This window comes from Girardinichthys multiradiatus, chromosome 22 (genome assembly GCF_021462225.1).
Source record: "Girardinichthys multiradiatus isolate DD_20200921_A chromosome 22, DD_fGirMul_XY1, whole genome shotgun sequence".
In the NCBI taxonomy this organism is placed as follows: Eukaryota; Metazoa; Chordata; class Actinopteri; order Cyprinodontiformes; family Goodeidae; genus Girardinichthys; species Girardinichthys multiradiatus.
Window position 1 is genome coordinate 4029167 of NC_061814.1, and position 24440 is coordinate 4053606.

At 41.1% G+C, this 24440-nt stretch overlaps 1 protein-coding gene across 4 annotated transcripts in view; it reads right to left on the reverse strand.

The window, feature by feature from the left end:
* ltbp1 (latent transforming growth factor beta binding protein 1) overlaps positions 1–24440 on the reverse strand; it is a 260233-nt gene that overhangs the window by 204379 nt on the left and 31414 nt on the right. For 3 of the 4 annotated variants that reach the window (XM_047351281.1, XM_047351282.1, XM_047351283.1), the window contains exon 2: positions 21776–21846. In XM_047351281.1, the coding sequence (XP_047207237.1) occupies positions 21776–21846 (71 nt within the window). Of the gene's footprint in view, positions 1–21775; positions 21847–22544; positions 22577–24440 lie in introns of those variants that run through there. The other variant, XM_047351284.1, reaches the window with a different exon arrangement.

The window sequence follows — 24440 nt, forward strand, 5'->3', positions numbered from 1 at the left end:
CAGGTGACTACCTCTTGAAACTCATCAACAGAATGCCAAGAGTGTGCAGAGCAGTAATCAAAGCAAAAGTTGGCTACTTTGAAGAACCTAGAATATAATACATATTTTCAGTTGTTTCACACTTTTTTGTTCAGTATATAATTCCAAATGTGTTAATTCATAGTTTTGATGCCTTCAGTGTGAAGCTACAAAATGCATAGTCATGAAAATAAAGACAACTCTTTGAATGAGGTGTGTCCAAACTTTTGGTCTGTACTGTAAATAAAACTGAAATGAATTGTAAAGGACTTTAAAGCAAAAACCGCTGACTTTTAACCAAGGTGAAGTTGGTTTTAGGTTGGATATTAGATATCCGTGCTCCGCGGATTCAGCAGGGTCACCTTCCTGTTTGATCTGACGTAGGTAGTCTGATTATTGGCAGCCGCTCTCTGCCTGCTTCTTCCTCCTGCAGATGGAGGTTCTCTTAAGAACCATCAGTACATTTCCGGTCCAAACGCACTGTTTCATGGTGGTATTGTTTTGTGTTTTGAGGGAAATGATCAGCTGGTTAAGGATGTTGTTAAATACAGCACCCGCTACCTGCATGCAGTTCAGAAAGCTGATGTGTCCTTCTTTTCTTTCAGCCTTCAGGCATGGTTTATGATTTCATATTGTAAAAATTATACTTATGTATGACCCTCTCCGGCCATTGTGTTCCTTAACATTGTTGTATTCGCGTTTCAGTTTTATTAACTGATCCATGCACTACCTTGTTGAAAATCTCATTTCTCCTGGTCCCATTGCCAATCATTGAACAGCATTATGGTCACGTCACATGTAGCCCCTACACAGCCCCGATCAGACCTGCTAAGGACCAGGGACCAAAAAAGTAGGTACCGGTACAGACAAAACAGTAATGGAAAGGCTGGCAAAGTGAGCCGAGTAGAGTCGAGTAGCACCAAATCGAGCAAGTGGAAAAGGGGCATAAGTAACAGATGAGACCAGTGAAGTGAGAGGGAGGAGCAGAAAGAGAGGAACACCGTCTTTGTGTAATAAAACTATACAGGTCCTTCTCAAAATATTAGCATATTGTGATAAAGTTCATTATTTTCCATAATGTCATGATGAAAATTTAACATTCATATATTTTAGATTCATTGCACACTAACTGAAATATTTCAGGTCTTTTATTGTCTTAATACGGATGATTTTGGCATACAGCTCATGAAAACCCAAAATTCCTATCTCACAAAATTAGCATATCATTAAAAGGGTCTCTAAACGAGCTATGAACCTAATCATCTGAATCAACGAGTTAACTCTAAACACCTGCAAAAGATTCCTGAGGCCTTTAAAACTCCCAGCCTGGTTCATCACTCAAAACCCCAATCATGGGTAAGACTGCCGACCTGACTGCTGTCCAGAAGGCCACTATTGACACCCTCAAGCAAGAGGGTAAGACACAGAAAGACATTTCTGAACGAATAGGCTGTTCCCAGAGTGCTGTATCAAGGCACCTCAGTGGGAAGTCTGTGGGAAGGAAAAAGTGTGGCAGAAAACGCTGCACAACGAGAAGAGGTGACCGGACCCTGAGGAAGATTGTGGAGAAGGGCCGATTCCAGACCTTGGGGGACCTGCGGAAGCAGTGGACTGAGTCTGGAGTAGAAACATCCAGAGCCACCGTGCACAGGAAATGGGCTACAGGTGCCGCATTCCCCAGGTCAAGCCACTTTTGAACCAGAAACAGCGGCAGAAGCGCCTGACCTGGGCTACAGAGAAGCAGCACTGGACTGTTGCTCAGTGGTCCAAAGTACTTTTTTCGGATGAAAGCAAATTCTGCATGTCATTCGGAAATCAAGGTGCCAGAGTCTGGAGGAAGACTGGGGAGAAGGAAATGCCAAAATGCCAGAAGTACAGTGTCAAGTACCCACAGTCAGTGATGGTCTGGGGTGCCGTGTCAGCTGCTGGTGTTGGTCCACTGTGTTTTATCAAGGGCAGGGTCAATGCAGCTAGCTATCAGGAGATTTTGGAGCACTTCATGCTTCCATCTGCTGAAAAGCTTTATGGAGATGAAGATTTCATTTTTCAGCACAACCTGGCACCTGCTCACAGTGCCAAAACCACTGGTAAATGGTACTGACCATGGTATCACTGTGCTCAATTGGCCTGCCAACTCTCCTGACCTGAACCCCATAGAGAATCTGTGGGATATTGTGAAGAGAACATTGAGAGACTCAAGACCCAACACTGTGGATGAGCTAAAGGCCGCTATTGAAGCATCCTGGGCCTCCATAAGACCTCAGCAGTGCCACAGGCTGATTGCCTCCATGCCACGCCGCATTGAAGCAGTCATTTCTGCAAAAGGATTCCCGACCAAGTATTGAGCGCATAACTGTACATGATTATTTGAAGGTTGACGTTTTTTGTATTAAAAACACTTTTCTTTTAATGGTCGGATGAAATATGCCAATTCTGTGAGATAGGAATTTTTGGGTTTTCATGAGCTGTATGCCAAAATCATCCATATTAAGACAATAAAAGACCTGAAATATTTCAGTAAGTGTGCAATGAATCTAAAATATATGAATGTTAAATTTTCATCATGACATTATGGAAAATAATGAACTTTATCACAATATGCTAATATTTTGAGAAGGACCTGTACAGTGTGTTTGACTTAGTGAACTGAGTCAATGAACTTTTCAATATATTTTAATTAAAAGAATATGACTGTAAATGAGACACTCCCTTTCATCTGTTGGGTGGTTTATTTGGAGGAGAATGAATACTTGCAAAAATTGGCTTAAAATTATTGGTGTATAGTTCAACCTTTTTTGAAAACATCTCTAAAGGATTCTAATCAACTGGTTAATGAAAAGCAGAGATCCCACAAGTTCAAAGATGTATTTAAACCAGCTTATACAGGAGATCATAACAACTATGATTAACTGATTGTACCTATACCTCTTATAAAATATTGGGCTTATGTGTGCATCTGTGTGTGTCACGGGAGACTAGCAAAGAGCCTTTAATTACTAGCAGCTCTACTCTCCCAAGGCAGATTATAGGGGCATCCATTTTTCAACTACAAAGCCTATCTAAAAGACAACATGGCAGACATTTACACACTGCCCCCAGACACACGCATATACATGTGTTTGGTTAAAAAACACAAAAGAAGGAGATAAAAGATAACACACATCTGCACAGTCTTCCGACTATTCGTGGCAAAATTTGTAAAGTTTAGTCATTTTAGTATTTATGAATTTAAATTCTAACTAAAGCCATCAGCCATGACCTAACCCATCAGGACTTCAGGAAACATCTTCACCACCAAAAGCCTAAAATGAAATGGTTTTCAAGAAGACTAAAACCGGAAGTCGGCAACCTCAAAAAGGTATGCCTGTGTGCTTGAAGTCAGCAGGAGAGATGACTCAGAAAGAGTTTAGCCCTTCTCTTTTTCCCCTTGGTTTCTGATGGGGTGTCACCACAGCACTGAGCTTGTTAGTCCAATTGGTGGCGTTGAGATTTGTAAAAACGATTAATGACGGGAAAAGTAAAAAGGTGCAGAGTGACATCTGGCATATGAGAAAAATTACTCCCACGGCAGTCGGGCTCCTTCTTTTCTGAGACATGAGCCTGATCAAAGCTAAAGACTGATAAACAAGCTCCAGTCTGTCCAAAGTTACTCATTATAGAGAGTGCAGCTGAGAGACATCAGGAGATAATGTAGAATAACTGAGGCAGAGAAAGAGCAGATGAGCAGAGGAAGGAAGAGTAGAAGAAAAAAAAAAGAAGAAAGAAAACAAGGAAGTCAACTTGAATGCTAATCACAGAGGAACTAACAAAGCAACAACAAACAAATAATACTAAACACTGAATATGGAAGACATAAAAAACAACAAGGAAATGGTGAAAACACAACACAAATGAACCCCATAACCTGACATTCATAACAGGCTGTCTGTGTGTAAAGTACAATCTTCACATTTTTTTAACAGTGAGCATAGCCTGCTACAAGCTGGGTGGGAAGTTCCAGTGTTATTTAGTAATGAAACTCCACCCAGGGTTTGCAGCCTATGTGAGGCAATTTCACACTGAGGAGCCACAGTGTGTCTAAGAGCAAGAATACAGCAGTGACACACCAGAGCACTCTGAGGAGGTCTACAACCACAACTACTCTTGGAAGTCTGTGTCTCCATTCGAAAACTGCTTGCTTAAGAACAGACCAGTCAGGCTTTTTGGCTTAATTTTCTCTGATTTATCACCTTGTGGTTCCAGGTTTGTCTAATTCCAGGTTTCTTTTTAAGAACTAAATAATATACAAACTCCTTTGTGCAGTTCAACAATTAAATGTAACAACCATTGACCATGAAGGCTCCTTGATAGATGGAGGACTTTTGAATCCAACAGAAAATCAATATTCATCCCCATTAATGCATCTTTCCCCAGCCTTTGATTTTGCCTGACCTCACAACAAAGTTTATTAATGAGTCTAAAGACAGAAAAAGGTACTGTTACATGACCAGGGAAAAGAAACATCTGAGTGTTCAGTGTTTGACCTGCACATAGGTGGTCAGAAATGACAAAGGAATCAACAGTTTGCAGAACCACCCTGAAGTTGGAAACACAATTTTTATTTGCAGGATTTTACTCCCGATTCCCAGTCGGATGTAGTCTGCAGTAGTTGCAGTCAGGGTGAGTTGACCTAAAAATCTGTTGAGGGGGTGAAGACTCGAGCTGTGTCAAACAAACATGTTGGAATTTTTTTGAGCTCGACCCAGTCGGTTAATGTGAACTGACAAATCACCCGACTTCAAACGTGTGTTGCCAACAACCAATGAAGAAGAGAGGCTGGGATGCAACATCAGCGCTGAGTCCAATTTTTTCTATTTTCTTGAAAACTTTATTTGTAACAATGCAAAATTATAAACAATAATGCAAAACAGCAAAGGGCACTATAAAAACTATCAACTATAACTAATTACAATCATGTAGTGATAAAAAGAACCTAAAAAAGACAGATACACTCAGACATTTAAGACCAAGCAAAGGGCAATTTCTCATAAATATTAAATGTTCACCCCTCCTTGAACCGCCACCTTAACGTGGTATAGGGGTTTGAGTGCTCAAATGATCCTAGAGGCTATGTTGTCTGGGGCCTAAATGCCCCTGGTAGGGTCTCCCATGGCAAACCGGCTCTAGGTGATGGGTCAGACAAAGAGTGGTTCAAGAATCCCTCACAAAGAAGAAAATATTGAGGCACGTGACGTCGCCTGGTACAGCGGAGCCGGGGTCCCACCCTGGAGCCAGGCCTGGGGTCGGGACTTGTCGGAGAGCGCCTGGTGGCTGGGTTGCTCCTCACGGGACCCGGCCGGGCCAAGCCCGAACGAGAGACGCGAGGCCATCCCCCAGTGGGCCCACCACCTGCAGGGGGAGCCGTGAGGGACCGGTGCAAAGAGGATTGGGTGGCGGACGAAGGTGGAGACCTCAGCGGCCCGATCCCCGGATGCTTAGGCTGGCTCTAGGGACGTGGAATGTCACCTTGCTGGGAGGGAAGGAGCCTGAGCTTGTGCAGGAGGTCGAGAGATATTGACTAGAAATAGTCGGACTCATCTCCACGCACAGCGTGGGCTCTGGAACCCATCTCCTTCAGAGGGGTTGGACTCTCTTCTACTCTGGAGTGGCCCACGGGGAGAGGCGGCGGGCTGGTGTGGGTTTGCTTGTTGCCCCCCAGCTCAGCCGTCTCGTGTTGGGGTTTACCCCAGTGGATGAGAGGGTCGTATCCCTGCGCCTTCGGGTTGGGGAGAGGTCTCTGACTATCATTTCAGCCTACGGGCCGAGTGGTAGTGCAGAGTACCCGGCCTTCTTGGCGTCCCTGTCGGGGGTGCTGGATAGTGCCCCTCCCGGGGACTCCATCATTCTGCTGGGGGACTTCAACGCCCACGTGGGGAACGACAGTGACACCTGGAGAGGCGTGATCGGGAGGAATGGCCTCCCCGATCTGAATCCGAGTGGTGTTTTGTTATTGGACTTCTGTGCTAGTCATGGATTGTCCATAACGAACACCATGTTCAAACATAAGGGTGTCCATCAGTGCACTTGGCACTTGAAGAAGGAGTCCTATCGGCTGTGGTTGGCTTGTGGGACTCCTGAGGTGGCTGACGGGTACCGTGAGGCCAAGCGTGCTGCGGCCCGGTCTGTGGCAAAGGCAAAAACTCGGGCCTGGGAGGAGTTCGGTGAGGCCATGGAGAAGGAATACCGGTTGGCCTCGAAGCGATTCTGGCACACCGTCCGGCGCCTCAGGAGGGGGAAGCAGTGCTTCGCCAACACTGTTTATAGTGGGGGCGGGAGACTGCTGACCTCGACTGAGGACATTATCGGGCGGTGGAAGGAGTACTTCGAGGATCTCCTCAATCCTGCCATCACGCATTCCGTGGTGGAAACAAAGGCTGGGGACTCGGGGTTGGACTCTTTCATCACCCAGGCTGAAGTCACCGAGGTGGTTAAAAAGCTCCGCGGTGGCAAGGCTTCGAGGGTGGATGAGATCCGCCCTGAGTACCTCAAGTCTCTGGATGTTGTAGGGCTGTCATGGTTGACACACCTCTTCAACATTGCGTGGCGGTCGGGGACAGTGCCTCTGGACTGGCAGACTGGGGTGGTGGTCCCCCTTCATAAGAAGGGTGTGTTCCAACTACAGGGGGGATCACACTCCTCAGCCTCCCTGGTAAGGCCTACGCCAGGGTATTGGAGAGGAGGGTCCGACCGATAGTCGAACCTCGGCTTCAGGAGGAGCAGTGTGGTTTTCGTCCCGGCCGTGGAACACTGGACCACCTTTATTAGGGGCCATCCGGTCCCTGTACGAGCGGAGCAGAAGTTTGGTCCGCATTGCCGGCACTAAGTCGGACCTGTTCCCAGTGCATGTTGGACTCCGGCAGGGCTGCCCTTTGTCCATAAAAGTTATGAACAGGATTTCTAGACGCAGCCAAGGGCCAGAGGGGGTCTGGTTTGGGGACCAGTGGATTTCGTCTCTTCTTTTCGCGGATGACGTGGTCCTGCTGGCCCCCTCTAGCCAAGACCTACAGCATGCGCTGTGGCGGTTCGCAGCCGAGTGTGAAGCAGCTGGGATGAGGATCAGCTCCTCCAAGTCCGAGGCCATGGTACTTGACCGGAAAAGGGTGGCTTGTCCTCTTCAGGTTGGAGTGGAGTTCCTGCCTCAAGTGGAGGAGTTTAAGTATCTCGGGGTCTTGTTCACGAGTTAGGGAAGAATGGAGCGGGAGATTGACAGTCGGATCGGTGCGGCTGCCACAGTAATGGAGGCGCTGTGCCGGTCCGTTGTGGTGAAGAGAGAGCAGAGCCGAAAAGCAAAGCTCTCAATTTACCGGTCGGTCTACGTTCCTACCCTCACCTATGGCCATGAACTTTGGGTCATGACCGAAAGAACGAGATCCCGGATACAAGCGGCTGAAATGAGCTTCCTCAGTAGGGTGGCCGGGCACTCCCTTAGAGATAGGGTGAGGAGCTCGGCCATCCGGGAGGGGCTCGGAGTAGAGCCGCTGCTCCTCCACATCGAGAGGAGCCAGTTGAGGTGGCTCGGGCATCCATACCGGATGCCTCCTGGACGCCTTCCTCGGGAGGTGTTCCAGGCACGTCCCACCGGGAGGAGGCCCAGGGGATGGCCCAGGACACGCTGGAGGGACTATGTCTCTCGGCTGGCCTGGGAACGCCTTGGGCTCCCCCTGGAGGAACTGGAGGAGGTGTCTGGAGAGAGGGACGTCTGGGCGTCTCTGCTGAGTCTGCGGCCCCCGCGACCCGGTCCCGGATAAGCGGAAGACGACGAGTACGAGTACGAGTATTAAATGTTCATTTGTGCAATCCAGTCCCAATGTTGTTTTTTTTTGTTTGTTAAGATAGAAATAATATTTTCTGATGATAGCCCATATTGACAATTCCAAAACCCACAAACATAAAGAAAAAAAATTTTCCACAATCTCAACGTCAGTATAACCGAGAATAGTCATCATTACCCAATCATATTACCTACAATAAACGTAAAGTCATTAAAACTGCATCTCTTCTAATTTTATGTGGGACGGGTAAAGAAAATATGCTCTGCCCCAATTCTGTGAATATTTTCTATTATCGACACCTACTAGTAAAATTGTTGCTTGAGTTCCCTCAAGTTTGAGGCACTCAGTTGGCTTTAGTTGGTTTAATAATTCCTGCACTCTTGTGATCTAGCAGCAGGTGCAGTTGTTTAGTAACTGATCCCCAGTCTTCTGATCATTAAATTAAAATCTGCTGAAACCACTCTGTCATTGTGAACTCCTTACTCATTTTAAAATATGTTAGTGTGTCCCCAGTTTTAGTTGCACTTACAATTGTTAAGACCTGGAACCTTTTTTGGTGGAAAAGCTCTATCGTTATCTGGAATTTACGTTTGCATTGAACTCCAAAGCAGAAAGACATCAACACTGTTTACTCATTTGATTATTTATCGCAAGTCATATCGTTATCTTGACATTAATCTACATTATTGCATAAAGCATGTTTTACTAATATTGTGCAGCCCTACTATCTACTTTAACAATAATTGAAATGGCTCACAGAAACTCATGGGTTCAGCCAGGTTGACTAAGACAACTAAAATCAGTTCTGTTAGTTTGGCAGGCGGACCCAGATTTTTATTTTTACCCTGTATTTCCAGTAAACCCAGGTTGGGAAAACAAACTTGAAACAATTCAGCCAAGCTGACAGGAATGTTCATTGCTCATTTCACGAGTACTGTACAAAGGCTGGATGATATCAGAAACAGCATAATGCTGGAAGAGGTGGCAATGACAATATGACTTGCAATAAATTAACAAATAATTAAGTAAAGAGTTAATTTCTTTCTGCTAGGATTATTGTATACATACAATAGATTGTGACTAGCTTATGCAGATTGTGGAAAAAATAGAAGTCCTTATTTTCATCCCAACCAAACATTAAAAAAAATGCATCTGGCTACAGCTGCTGCTTTGGCTTTGAATCAACTTACAGTTCAATTCTAAAGAAATGTTCATGTCAATGTCTAATATTTTTTCCTTGGAAAGAGAGTCATTTAAATGGACCTTGTTTTATGCATAAAACGAAAGATGAGAAGAAAACTGTGAGAAAGCTAGGTCCCTTCCTTACAGCTAGTGTAACCCTCTTTAGCCAAAATCACATCAGTGAGAAACTTTTTGTGGACATCTACCGGTCTCTGACATCAGTCTGAGGGGTTTTTTACATTTACAACCATCTCAGTGAGATAAAAGTATTTCCAATTCCTAATTCTCAGCCAATCATTTGTGGTTTACTAGCATTTTTAATGCCACTATCATGTTGCAAGGTCCAGTTCAGAACCGATTTTACAGATGATTCCAATTTTTTCTTAAGCACAGTCTAAGTCATGGTAGATGTCTTGGTGGATTCTATGATGCTACGCTGACTAGCTCCTACAGCAGCAAAGCATGATCAAACCATGACATTACTAGCTCCATGCTTTACAATTGGTATGTGGTCCTTCTCATGGTATGCTGTATTTGGTTTATACCAAACATGTCCTTTGCTCTGATGTCCAGATGATTCAGTGTTAGACTCATCTGTCAAAACAATATTCCAGACATCGTACTCTTCATCTAAATTCTCGCTGGCAGACTTCAGTCTGGCCTTTATGTTTTTCTTACAAAGCAGGTTTCCTCATGGCACACCTCCCATAGAAGTTAAACATGTGTTTGTACAATCGTATTAAAGTAATAACCTTATGTAGTTCTTCTGATATTTCAAGTTTTGAAGACTATTGTTTTTAGGATGAACTTGTATGGAAGACCAGACATAGGTATGTTGGCAGGTATTTTCAATATCCTCCACTTAACGATGATTTTCCTTATCCCCTTTGACAACTCTTTAAATCCCTTACCAGAATCATAAGACCTTCTTTCTGAAGGCCCCAGAAAGCTATTTGAATCTCACCATGGTGTTCTCTCTCATGTCAACAGTCAGGAGCTCCAAACTACACATCTAAGGTTTAAATAGGGAAAACCTCCTTCAAATATCTATATTTAATATACATATATACATAATCTGACACACCTGTGGGATTTCAGCCATTTTGACTGGGAAAAAATGTGGGAAAGATCTGAAGGGGAAGACATGACATCAATAGGTATTGAATTCCATACTATCTGAGTCACTGCCAGCCCCCAGGAGCTCATATAGACCCAAAATAAGAGCGCCTGTCGAGAATGTTGAGAAACCATGACTGTTAGGTTAAGTGGTTTCTCTAAATTGCCCTTAGGTGCGAATGAATGTGTCCGTGTTGCCCTGCAATGGACTGGCGACCTTAGAGGCCGGTATGTGGGAGCCAATTTTAGTTCATATGTGTGTGTGTGGTGGCCTTGCAGCAAGAAGGTCCTGTGTTCGACTCCCGGCCAGGGGTCTTTTTGCATGGAGTTCCCATGTTCTTCCCGTGCATGCATGGGTTTTCACTGGGTACTCTGGTTTCCTCCCACAGTCCAAAGACATGCCTGTTAGGTTAATTGGTCTCTCTAAATTGCCCTTAGGTGTATGAATGAGTGTGTGCATGGTTGTTTGTGTGTTGCCCAACGATGGACTGGCAACCTGTCCAGAGTGTACCCCGCCTCCCGAACAAGCGGTAGAAAATGACTGACTTAAAAGAGCTTTTTCTAGTATTCAAACATCAATAACCCCATATTACGTTCATCAGACTAGAATCAAGCATTTGTGTGGTTTAGCTGTCAAAGTTATTATATTTTGCCCCACGTAGGGTCATTACACCAGTAGGTAAATCTCAAACCAAGATGGATCTTCTCTGACTACCTAGACTGGACATTAACAACTGATGATATAATGTGAAGTGAAAGACAGACGTTTTTCTATTCACACTTCAGAACACCTGTATACTGCACACAGTTCTCCACTGTATCTATTAATGAACATAATGAGTATTTATGAACTTGGCTAGTGGGAAAAGAGCAGCTGTTTACTTATGCATCAAAACTCCAGGTGTTTTACTAGCCAACACACAAAGAAAAAAACATCTGAAAGTGAGAACCCATGTGTTTAATGTAAAACTAAAGATGAGAACTTGCTACTATGACAGCACAGTAATAACTGACTATGCTGCTCTTTTAATTATCATCATCAAAAAGATTTCAGTTTTGTTCTCATTAAGATTTTGGATGTTACTGCTTACCCAGAGTCTTACTTTAAGCATTTAGGTTAAAGCTGAATTGAATACTTGCTATTTGACTTGCTATTTGACTGCTTCACGGGTACATCTGTGTAGCCGTGAAAAATTAACCAAGAACAAGAAGGCTAGAGCTTCTAAACCCTGAATTGGTCATCATTCTATCATATGGCAACATGGAGACACACAAGAAAAATAACCATAGCCATACACACACACACACACTTGTTTTGCTATATGTAGTGAGGACCATGTGTTGACTCCCATTGACCTTTATTGATTTTTAGTTATTTTCAACCCTTTCTATGCCCTAGCCCTGACAGTAACCCTAAACCTAACCATTACCAGTGCATGCCTAACCCTAACCTTAACCTAAACTCAATTCACACCTTAATCCTAAACCTATCCATTAGCAAAATAGGTCGTAAGGACCAGCAAAATGTCCTCACTTTGGTACAAATGGTCCTCAATTTAATGGTGATATCGGAAAATTGGTTCTCACTGTGATGCCAAAACAGGAACACATACACACCCACACACTCTTGCATAGGGCAATTTAGAGACCCAGAGGGGGAACATGCCAATTCAATGCAAAATGTCTTCAGGCCAAGATTCATACCCAGGACCTTCTTACTGCATGGCAAGGGAACTGCAACAACATGTGAGTGTTTTTGTGAACAGAATACCGGAAGCTGATCACACAGACTTTCAGAAACCCAAAGTTGCTTTTTATTGATCTTTATTTGACAGTCGTGTGACACAATAACCTCCACGCAATCAAGCTGTGTTCAGACTGCAGCCAGACCAGGTTTGGGCACAATTTCAAAGTGTTCTCGCTAAGCAGACTATGTGCATGACCCAATCTGTCATTGTTTTCGTAATAGCTCTGACCCACATACAGAGAACACTCCAGAGAAAATAGAAAGCGTGAAATGACATTTATTGTGCCACAAAATAATCAGGAACGAAAATGGGCGAAACTCCAACTGTAAAGGGAGAGGGGAAGAACTGGTGAAAACAGGGAACAAACGTAACTGAGCAAATGACAAGAATTTCAGGTAGAGAAGTGAACGGCTTACTAAGTAGGTGCGGTCAGGTCGCCAGGGGTAGAGGGATTCTGGATCCAAGTTGTCGTAGCATAGTTTGTTCTGTTTCTTAGGTGCTTCTTGGTTGAGCTTGGAGATGATTGAGTTAATTCGTTTGTGCTGATACTTGCATTGGAGGGTGGACAGGGTACACTTAGGCTTAGGTCCTGGAGATGGAAGAAGCAGGAAACTGCCAGCTTGGTCGGTAATCCAGGCGGGAACAATAGTTAGGAAACGAAGTCCTCAGAATGGAGATAATCTTGTTCATCCAGAAAACTCCTGGACACAAAGTCAGTGGTCCAGTGACATAAATCTAAAGTTCAGATTCTTAGTCTGCGAAGGGACATAAACAAAGTTATTCCAGAACGAAACACAAAGCATAGACTTAGCATTGGCTGAGCTTGTTACCACAGTAGGCAAACACTCTGGCCTCGAAGTGCTGGCAGCCTCCTGCTAAAGTACTCCTCCAAGCAATCAGCAGAATAAGTCGCACCTGTCCCCCAGCACACCTGAGATCTCCAGTACCATCTAAACACTGAGGCAATGTTGCAAGCACAATACAAACACACAACCCAGATCCCGACACAATCTTTATTATAGAGATAGAGTTTATGGCTATGACAGAACAAATTTCTGCATTAGTATTTTCTTATATTGTAATAATGAGATCCTCTTCGTTATAAAGATTTCACCATATCTTCCTGATTTAAAACATTAGATTGAGTTATTTGGACAGTGCCTATGCTGTCCCAGCAAATAAGGAATGATTATGTGAGAAATACTCTAAACTGTATAATATGTAATATACAGAATATTGGAATTGACTCAAAGTCCTATTGTTCCTGCATACATTACCTTCCTTTTCCATCGCCAAAATCAATCTTTTAACAACATAATGGTACACAGCGAGTCAGATTGCCATCAGTTCCTTACAAAGGATCAGGGCTACAGCTCCCACATCAACAAAATTGGCCTGGTCAGTTTCACCAAATGTGAATTTCTGACACCTATGATATATAAGCAAAAAATGATGCATTTCAATCTACCTTTTGCTTTTTTATTATTGATTTACGGCCCAACACAGAAAAAAGAGATAGAGAATGCCACCACCAATTGGCTATTAAAACAGTTGTTTAGTATGGAGTGTAAACAAGGGATTGGTACACACTGCATAGGAGTTATGGAGCTATGGAGCTCTCTTATCCAGCTCAAATAATTTTCACTGAAACAGTGGGTCCCACATAATACAATACCACCAATTCAAAGATATCACAAAAAGGTAAGGTTGCCCTAATATGGGATGTATGGACAGCTATTGCTTCGGAATCGTATTTCATCATAAATGCGTATTTGTTGATGTGTGAAAGCTAGCAAGTTTTTTTGAGCAAAAGAAGTGAATAAGAGTCACACAGGACTAAATATGAATAGGTTTTATAAGAATGTAACAAAGTAATGGCAGATCGCTTAGAAGGATTTATTTGTTGTAACAGGCGAAGTGAGAGACCTTGGATCTTAGTATATTGTTGAATTACAAGGTCTTCCCTGGGCATATGGTTATTTGTGTATAGCCGGGTTGGTTGGTGGATCAGGGGTGGGTTGAGTTTATGTTACATCAATAATTGTCAATTTATGGGGTGTTTTTACACCTGTAGTCCATTTACTTCCTCCGTCTCAGTTGATGAGTTTGTTAACCTGTAACTTCTTCTGGGGCTTCAGTTTCTTTTCACATGGAAAAAAAAGCTAAAACCTGTCACTACAAACTATGCTGTCATTTCATTGGTCAGCTGTGACCGAGGCGAGAGAGCCAAATGTAGATACTGTCACGTTCTGGATTTGCGGCAGACTGAAGTCCAGACAAGAGCTGGGCAGTGGCATGTTTAAAGGAAGGTTTAATCTTTATTCTAGGTTTTCCAAAACGAAGCAAAATCACAGCAGGTACAAACATGAGTGGAATCCAAAACTTACATCAGACCTCACTGCAGGAACATAGCAAAACTGAACTTAATCATAGGTTGTGAACGGAAAGAACCAGCGAAGAACAATGAAACAAAACCTACTAATACAGGTCCTTCTCAAAATATTAGCATATTGTGATAAAGTTCATTATTTTCCATAATGTAATGATGAAAATTTAACATTCATATATTTTAGATTCATTGCACACTAACTGAAATATTTCACGTCTTTTATTGTCTTGATACGGATGATTGTGGCATACAGCTCATGAAAACCCAAAATTCCTATCTCACAAAATTAGCATATTTCATCCGACCAATAAAAGGAAAGTGTTTTTAATACAAAAAAGGTCAACCTTAAAATAATCATGTACAGTTATGCACTCAATACTTGGTCGGGAATCCTTTTGCAGAAATGACTGCTTCAATGCGGTGTGGCATGGAGGCAATCAGCCTGTGGCACTGCTGAGGTCTTGTGGAGGCCCAGGATGCTTCGATAGCGGCCTTTAGCTCATCCAGAGTGTTGGGTCTTGAGTCTCTCAACGATCTCTTCACAATATCCCACAGATTCTCTATGGGGTTCAGGTCAGGAGAGTTGGCAGGCCAATTGAGCACAGTGATACCATGGTCAGTAAACCATTTACCAGTGGTTTTGGCACTGTGAGCAGGTGCCAGGTCGTGCTGAAAAATGAAATCTTCATCTCCATAAAGCTTTTCAGCAAATGGAAGCATGAAGTGCTCCAAAATCTCCTGATAGCTAGCTGCATTGACCCTGCCCTTGATAAAACACTGTGGACCAACACCAGTAGCTGACACGGCACCCCAGACCATCACTGACGGTGGGTACTTGACACTGGACTTCTGGCATTTTGGCATTTCCTTCTCTCCAGTCTTCCTCCAGACTCTGGCACCTTGATTTCCGAATGACATGCAGAATTTGCTTTCATCCGAAAAAAGTACTTTGGACCACTGAGCAACAGTCCAGTGCTGCTTCTCTGTAGCCCAGGTCAGGCGCTTCTGCCGCTGTTTCTGGTTCAAAGGTGGCTTGACCTGGGGAATGCGGCACCTGTAGCCCATTTCCTGCACATGCCTGTGCACGGTGGCTCTGGATGTTTCTACTCCAGACTCAGTCCACTGCTTCCGCAGGTCCCCCAAGGTCTGGAATCGGCCCTTCTCCACAATCTTCCTCAGGGTCCGGTCACCTCTTCTCGTTGTGCAGCGTTTTCTGCCACACTTTTTCCTTCCCACAGACTTCCCACTGAAGTGCCTTGATACAGCACTCTGGGAATAGCCTATTCGTTCAAAAATGTATTTCTGTGTCTTACCCTCTTGCTTGAGGATGTCAATAGTGGCCTTCTGGACAGCAGTCAGGTCGGCAGTCTTACCCATGATTGGGGTTTTGAGTGATGAACCAGGCTGGGAGTTTTAAAGGCCTCAGGAATCTTTTGCAGGTGTTTAGAGTTAATTCGTTGATTCAGATGATTAGGTTCATAGCTCGTTTAGAGACCCTTTTAATGATATGCTAATTTTGTGAGATAGGAATTTTGGGTTTTCATAAGCTGTATGCCAAAATCATCCGTATTAAGACAATAAAAGACCTGAAATATTTTAGTTAGTGTGCAATGAATCTAAAATATATGAATGTTAAATTTTCATCGTTACATTATGGAAAATAATGAACTTTATCACAATATGCTAATATTTTAAGAAGGACCTGTATACAGAGGGTAACAAAGGCAGATAATCAAAATAACTAGGAACAGGTGAAACTAATACAAAGACTAAAGGCATGGGAGAAGTGACTAATAAATAATACCTAAGCAAAAACTATAAACAAAGATAAATAACCAAAAGAGGCAGAAGAACCTAGAATAATCATTAACTAAAGTAAACTGAGAAACTAGAGGGAACAGAAGAAACACCACAACCTAGATCTAAGAAACTGGCAAAAAAGAATTAACAAAATAAACCATAAAGCTACCCTAACTACAAAAGTAAACAAACCTAAACTGAAAATTGCATAGGGCTCTATGCTTTACAAAAAAATACAGGCAGCCTTTCCTTATTAGTTAGTTTATTCTACTGCATCCCATGATGCCACTCATGCCTGGCTATGGGAAGGCATTTGGCTCAAATTTACAGGATATACCTGGTAGCTGTGTCAGATCGAGGACAAATCACATTCACAGCATAAACAAAATGCTTGAGTTCCTCTGGAGTGGTACCGAGACCACTTCATCCAAATAGTCTTGTTGCTGTTGTTTTGGTCCGCACCCTAGTGCGATTGTTGTGTTTACATCTACACAAACCAACCAATTTGTTTTAAACAGACTAAACATCTCAGGTGTAAAAACACCCATAATTGCATTGTAGATTTCTGCATCCTAATCAAATCAAATAATCAAATAATATTCAAATAATCAAATATTAAACAAATGCAAAACAAAAGGTCCAACGTGAGCTTATACAAGTTAAAGACCATCTCAGCTTCCATTGTTTAACAAATTAACAAGTGAGAATACCAATCACTAGAGCAGTGGTTTTCAAAGTGGAGGTCTCCTTTGAAGACTATCCATCTAAACCAAATCCAGTTGAAGTAAAACTTTCCTCCTCATAGGAAGAAAATCATTGCTCTGCAAGAGTAGTGGTTGTACACGAAAAACTACAAGCAAACAAGCAATTGGGGATGATGATAAAAAAAAACACTGTTTAAAACAGTTATTCTCAACAGTTTGTTGAATGTTAATCAGTGACATTATAATTGTGTTAACATATTATAATAATATTCTTACATTAAATAAATGTATTGATTATTGAATAGTTATTAAAAGACATTTTAAAAATGTGATGTTTCTGTGGGTTTTCCAAAAGGGGGTCTCCGCCCAGAACCTAATGCTGTTTGGGGGGCCATGGTATGGAAAAGTTTGGGAACCACTGCACTACAGGACTGCCAACTCTCAGTCGTAGGGTACAGAGGTTGTTAGTAAATACATCTGAAACACCAAGGTGCTTAATATTCATCATATTGTGCAAAATGATGAATCTAATTTTCATTACCAGACAAAAGGGTAACAACGTTAAGCACAAAACAGAACAGTTGGGGGGTGGGGGGCAACAGTATTTCAGGTAGTTGCCAGAGTATTTAATGTTCAAAACAGAGTGAAACTCACCAAACACCAAGGATCAAAGCACAACTACCCCTTGATGGAGTTTGATGGGTTCCATTGTAAGTGGCCTACCTTTACTGTTTTTACTAGTGTGGGGAACCACATTAACAGTTTTACTCATTTTACACCCTCTGGTTCCTGTCCAAGACACACCTGCTTCATGGCAAACAGAATTATTTACATACGCATCACTGGTCTTCATGAGTAACGTAAGTCTATCTAAGACCATTACTTCCGGAAGCCAAATGTGGTTATTAACTGTTTTTGTCATTTTCTGGCCTATTTTAGATGGATAGTCTTCAAAGGGATTCCAATATTGTGTTAAGGGATACTGGAGTAGGAACATGTCTGTTGCAAAGAAAAAAAAAGCACAATTTTCTCAGGTCTCAAATAATTAAAAAAAAGAAAGAAAACTTTTGAATTACCTATATAGAAATAAAAAAACAACAAACATAAATAGATCATCCTATCAAGTAGGCTGCAATTATAAATCAGGATTTAACTGTAAAACAACAATTTCAGTTATACAGCCATAGAGCTATTTTGTTTACAACATGTCCATGAAATGTCCAAATTAGGCCCATTTGATAAAGTGCTATTCTTTCCTCCAATTGACTTGACTCCCACCAGTCTGGAGGAGTCATCGGAGTCTGATGAGCTCTGTTTATCTGAAACACACTTTTCACTGCTGCCACACAAAAGAGGAAAACAGGAAAAATAAATGTGCTGCCTCAATAAGGAATTATCCAACATATCTGTGAGGATTTCAAACTTGTTTGTTGGGGTCATGGAGGACCACCTGGAAAATTCCTTTCTGATAGTCTATAAAGATCTGACCACAGGAAACAAAGTATGCTGCAGCCTTACAAATTGTTTGTGGTTTTATTAATGATGTTATCGTCTTTTCCGAGTTTTGTCACACAGTTTGGAGTTAATATTGATCTACCTGGACTTCCACATTCTGTAATCTAAAGGAAAACCAGCCAAGTGTAGGTCGGAAAAACATGAAGATGAAAATAAAAATAAAAATAAAATAAAATACTTAAATACCACAAAAGACAGAGATAATGACTTTAACTACAGTAATGTTTTCAATAGGGCAGATATATCTGCCTTGCTTATGACATTAGCTAGATGTTACCTCAGTATATGACCATAGCGTAAACCAAACATCAGTAGGGTTCTTCAAAGAAGCTTACTGGTGATTTCATTCCACACGGGTAGTCACAATTAGATATAAACATGTAAGATAACATCTTAACACAATAACTGGATTACAAAAAGGTCTGTGTCAGGACGACAAACATTAACCACTGCAGCTACACACAGAGGTACTGGCTGTGATGTGGAAAAGTCCTAACATGCTATATATAGAGGAACTCCAGGCAAAATCATAAAAAAATGCAAATCCCTGACTGATGCATTATGGGTATTCAAATGCACATTTATATGACACACTGACAACCCTACATCTCTTTTCCATCTTTTGAAAATAATCTTTGAGCAGGTATTAAACATACTTTTCATTCAGCCCACATTTCTGTATTAAAACTGTTTATTTATTGGTGTAGTATAATATATTAATCATAAATGTGGTGTTTTCATTAGTTGTAAGCGGAAAATAGTCATAATTATCAGAAATTTAGGATTGAAAACATCAGGCAGTGTGGAATGAATCTATATAAATTGTTTCACTTAGAGAATTTTGTTACTTAAATAAATGAACTTTTCAATAACATTCTAATCTTTTTTTTTATTTAGCCTTTATTTAGGTGGGTTAATGTCACTGAGATAAAAATATCTCTTTTACAAGAGAGACCTAGTCAGTAAGGCAGGAGCACAGTTACATTATTAAAAACAAAGAAATAAAACTTGCAACAAAAACATTGGTCATATAAACACTTGCACACAAACAGGGTAGACTCCAATGATCTCAACAGAGCTAAGTCATTCAAGGCCACCAGAGCTTTAGGTTTAAGATCAGTTTGTAGATGATTCCAAATATTAGGAACTAAATACCAGAATGACTCCTGCCTAGTTCAGTTTGAACATTGGGAACAATAAACTGTAGAATATCCAGGGATTATAGATTAAGGCCTCCAGTTTGCTTTGTTAAAAGATAACACAGGTAAGATGGAGTAATGCCTAAAATGGTTCTATAAACAAATAAATACCAATGATTGAGACAACGGGCACACAACAACATCCAGTTAACTTTAGCATAGAGTGTACAGTGATGAGTACTGGGGGCCAGAGATAGTAATGAATCTCAGTAACCCATAGTACACACTATTGAGCATCTATAGAATCTACTAAATCCAATAAAGAGAGAAAAAGCTAAGAATAAATAAACAAAGGGATAAGCTAAAGAATATAAACATCTGAACACACGAATAAGTCATAAACCTGGTCTAATATGAATTGAAAAATAACAGCAACTGAAGAACAGAAACAGGGAAGTGCAGAGAAATAAACAAGAAACCTAAATTAATAACACCAGCAGATAATGACAGATTTGTTTCAGTTTCCCCACAATATTATGCCTTACTCACTTAATTTTTATTAACATGCCAGGTATATAATAATTATGAGTAACTCAGAGGTGGTAGATAAAAGCAGCAGAGAAACTCACTGTCCAACATGTTTTGGCTTCTTAACCAGTCTGGTACTTACATGTGAGGATTTAATTCCACCTGACTTACATCAGATGTTACTGACCTGTGAAACCATGGTCTTTCACATCAAACAACACTGTCTCCTGAGTCAACATGGTGTGCCGCGTAAGCAGCACAAAATTCTGTCAATTTTGATTGGACACTTTTTATGTGTTACACATAAAAATCCCATTAAACTAAGATGGGTGTTGTTGTGTTAACTAGCAGTAGAAAACTACCAAAAAAATAATTTAGGAAGACTAAGTCACGACCTTCTTCCAGCAGAGATATAGTATAACTATTTAAAAAGCTAGCTTCTGTGAAAACCAAATCCAGTTGAAGTAAAACTTTCCTCCTCATAGGAAGAAAATCATTGCTATGCAAGAATAGTTGTTGTACACGAAAAACTACAGGCAAACAAGCAAATCTTCACCTGCAGTGCCCTGCCAAAATATTCAAACCCTTGTACACATTTAACATAATAACCACTAACCTAAATTAATTTTATAAAGCTTTTATGTGACCGAGGAAAAGGAATGCATAACTGTAAAATGGAAGCAAATAGATAAACATCTTTCACTATTTTACCAAATAAAAATATGAAAAATATGGCCAGCACCCCGATGTTTTGCAGAACCAGCTTTTTTTCTTAGGCTCTAAGTCATTTGTGATATGTTTCTGCAAGCTTTGCACATCTAGATACTGAAATGTTTGCCCAGTCCTCTTTGAAAAATAGCTCCAGCTCAGTCAGATTGGATGGACAGCATCTGTGAGCATCAGTTCTTAGGTATCGCCACTGATTTTTAGTAGGATTTAGGTCTGGAATTTGTCTTTTGGCTCTTTCATGTCTTGGACTGCTGTTTTCCCTGGTTTTCATGGTGCTGCTTGTTCACTGATTTTCTCTAACAAACTTTACAGACATACTGAGATTTAATTTATTTTTACTAATTACATGACTTCTGAATGGAACCTGCGGCAATAACATTTATTGAAAAGTAGAATAAAGAGGGTTGAAAGCAAATGTATACCACATTTACAGATTTTTATTTATTTATTTATTTTAAAAAAAACATATATATTTTTTCTTCCACTACCAAATTATGAGCTACATTGTGGAATATCACAGTTTTTTGCTGTAACCTAACAAAATGTGAGGGCTAAAGAGGTATGAATTCTCCTAAGGCCCAAAGACTCAGACACATACCACAGGTTCTTTTTTATTCAAATAAATTGGTACAAAAGTGCTGTCTGGTGATAGCGGTCAAGTGATCTTTGGTCACTTTTGGGGTTTTTTGGCACTAGTGGCAATAAAAAGGCACTAGTGGCCTTTATTTTACAATTTTTTAATAGTAAGCAGACAGGAAATGGAGGAAAAGGTCAGGCATGGGTGTGCAGAAAACTTGCCTGGGCTGGGATTTGATTCCACATTGAGGACTAAGGCCTGCATACATGGGTCACACGCTTAAACCCCTACACCATCAGCGCTACAACCATTATGGGTCAAGTTTAATATGTGAACTCTTTGGGAAACATCAGAACAGCTCAAGAGATATTATCATTTACAGAATGTTTCCCATAAAGAGAAAGTGAATCATTTTAAATTATTTAGAGATATTGTAAAGCACATCTTATGTATATAAAAAACAATATTTACATGTTAACTAGAAAAGCTGTAGTTGAAAAGGATTTAATGTAGACTTACGCTTTGTGCACCGCTGCGATCCCTGAGTTTTACTCCATCCATGGCAGCACTGCCCTCCACAGACATTCACCCTGCACACAAAAACAACCAGAGGTTAGTCACACTGGTGCAAACAAGTAACAATGCCAGCACAGAGCATCAGGAGCTAACTGATGCAGAAATATGTAGTAATTTGAGGACACTCTTTCAACAGTGGCGTTGTGTTATAAGCCGACCAAGAAATTTCACCTCACTCTGGTTACCTAACCTTTGAGCTTATAAAGATGTCATTTCAATTCACCAGTTTGTCAAACAAATAATCACTGACCTGACTTACACATGACACCAGAAATCTATACAATATGTTGCTACATTTTGGATGGGCTCCAGATATGAACTCTGCCTGCAGTGTTTCTTGACTCTTGACTTATAAGGCAAGTCATGAAAAATATTTTTAAGAAGTTTGGGTTATAAAACGTCTGTAATCTGGAACACCAATACAACTTTCTATTCAAGCAATAATAAAGACAACATTAGCAGAAGTAAAATGGGGCTGAATTATTTAACACTGTATTGTAATGTTATAATACACACACATTTTAACAAGAAAACCATGTTGTTATTTAACTAAAATTATTTCAACATAAAAAGATAAAAACAAAAAGGCAGTTTGGAAAACTAAACCCACATCATGTCATATTGTGTGGTGGAGCAGGACCAAAATACAGGCAGGAGGACGGGAGCCACATGGTGAGATGACAAGATTTATTAAGAACTGAATAACACTTACATGGGGAACACAAGCATGGTACAGGCAAGAACACAGAGACGTGGAACTAGGGATGTGAGCAGTAGCAAAACAGATAATCTGGTGGTGAACAGTGAAAACCACATGACTTAAATACTGAGGGAAGTGGCATGGGAACCAGTGAACTGGGAGAGGAGCTAATCAGAAGAATGTGAGACAGCTGAGGACCAGGGAACCTAAACAATACAGAGGGAGAATTACTAATTAACCTGATGAGCATGAAGAGCAGGGAGGTGACCAGAACACAAGAAAACAATGACTAGACTTGACATAAACAAGAGGAAACCAGATCAATCAGAACAAAACTAAATACGTCAAACACCGCAACACAGGAAGCAGCAAATCTAAACGCACAAAGTAACAAAAACTAAACAGAAGGAATCTAATAAACATGAATGAACAGAAAAGCACCTGGCTAAGCAGAAAGTAAACAACACAAAAACCTAACATAGACAGCTCCTGATAGAATTATGCTTCAGTTTATCCAACAGAAGGTATTTTATTTGGCTCCAGAATACCTTGGCATGAAGAGAAGTGAAAAAATAGATTTTTCCACTACACCAGATTTCAATTTCACCAAACCTTTTTGGTATTGTCTGTCCAAAGGACATTGTTCCAGAAGTCCTATTGTCTGTGTTCTAAAGCAACTGTACTGTCAAGCTTTCTACAGGCAGACTGTCCAACTTTTCCATTTTATACGGTCAAACACACTAAAGGAAACATGTTTACAAGTTGCACAGTACGCTGTGCTTGTCAGAGGTGCAGTTCTGACTTCAGGGGATGTTCTTGTTGTGTTTTCAGATTTAATATTTTCCTTTTACCAAGACGTTTGTTTCTGAGAGTAAATGAGACAGGCATTTCTCAATCATCTCTCTATTTAAATTATTTTATTGTATGTCAAAATAAATTTTTTACGTTTTTAATATTTAATGGAAAAATCTTTTTTTCCATTGATTACAAAAATCAAACCCCTAAACTGTTATAGGGTTATTATATTATCACATAGAAATCTTTTAAGTGTACATTTAGCTATGACATGAGAAACAGAAACAGATTTTAAAATGCCAGATCGTACAACACAGGCAGCACCAGCAGTAAAGCTGCAGCACCAAAACCATACTTACAGGGGCCACAGTGTTGAGAAGGTGCAACACATGCTCACATTTCCAGATCTTTGAAGCATTGTGGAAACAGGTAATGACCTTGACATGAGTAATTTGATGTCAATGGGGCCAGCAGAAACTCACAGCTGTACTATATTCACTCGTCAAAAATTTAAACATTCTCCCAGGCTGCAGACTGAGCAGCTGGGACCAGATTGCTGGACCACACACAGTGTGTTGCTGCTTTTTTCCTGGTACCCCCGGCAGGTTGTTGTTGGGCCACCCATAGGAGGGAACAAGGACTGAACTACACAAACAAAAGGGACTGGAAAAACTCTGAATCCCAGAATCCACAGCATTAGCCCTTTTTCCTGCACATGTCCCAGGAAGAAGGAGTTTCACAAAAGGAATCCCTGTGAAATCAGAGACCTCCAAACTCTGGTGCGCAGAGCTCGCTGACCAAGTAAAAGACATCTTCGATCTACCTTGGGTCCAATAAAGTACAATCTACTGTGTGATATGTGGTGACTGTGCCCTGGCCAAAAATAAGACTAACCACCTTAAACGTTCTCTCTGAGCTTCTGCAGAAAAGAATCTAAACCAAAGAAGAAACAGCGTTCCTGATGAAGTGGTTTTCCTAACTGCCTGAAGAAGACAGCAATAAATCCGTAGCTCTGCACAACTGAAGCGTCCAGTATGAGCAGACGTTTCCATCCCAGTTGCTACTGAGAGAAGTCGCAATCGCTTCTTTGTTCACTGCCTGCCACACAACTTA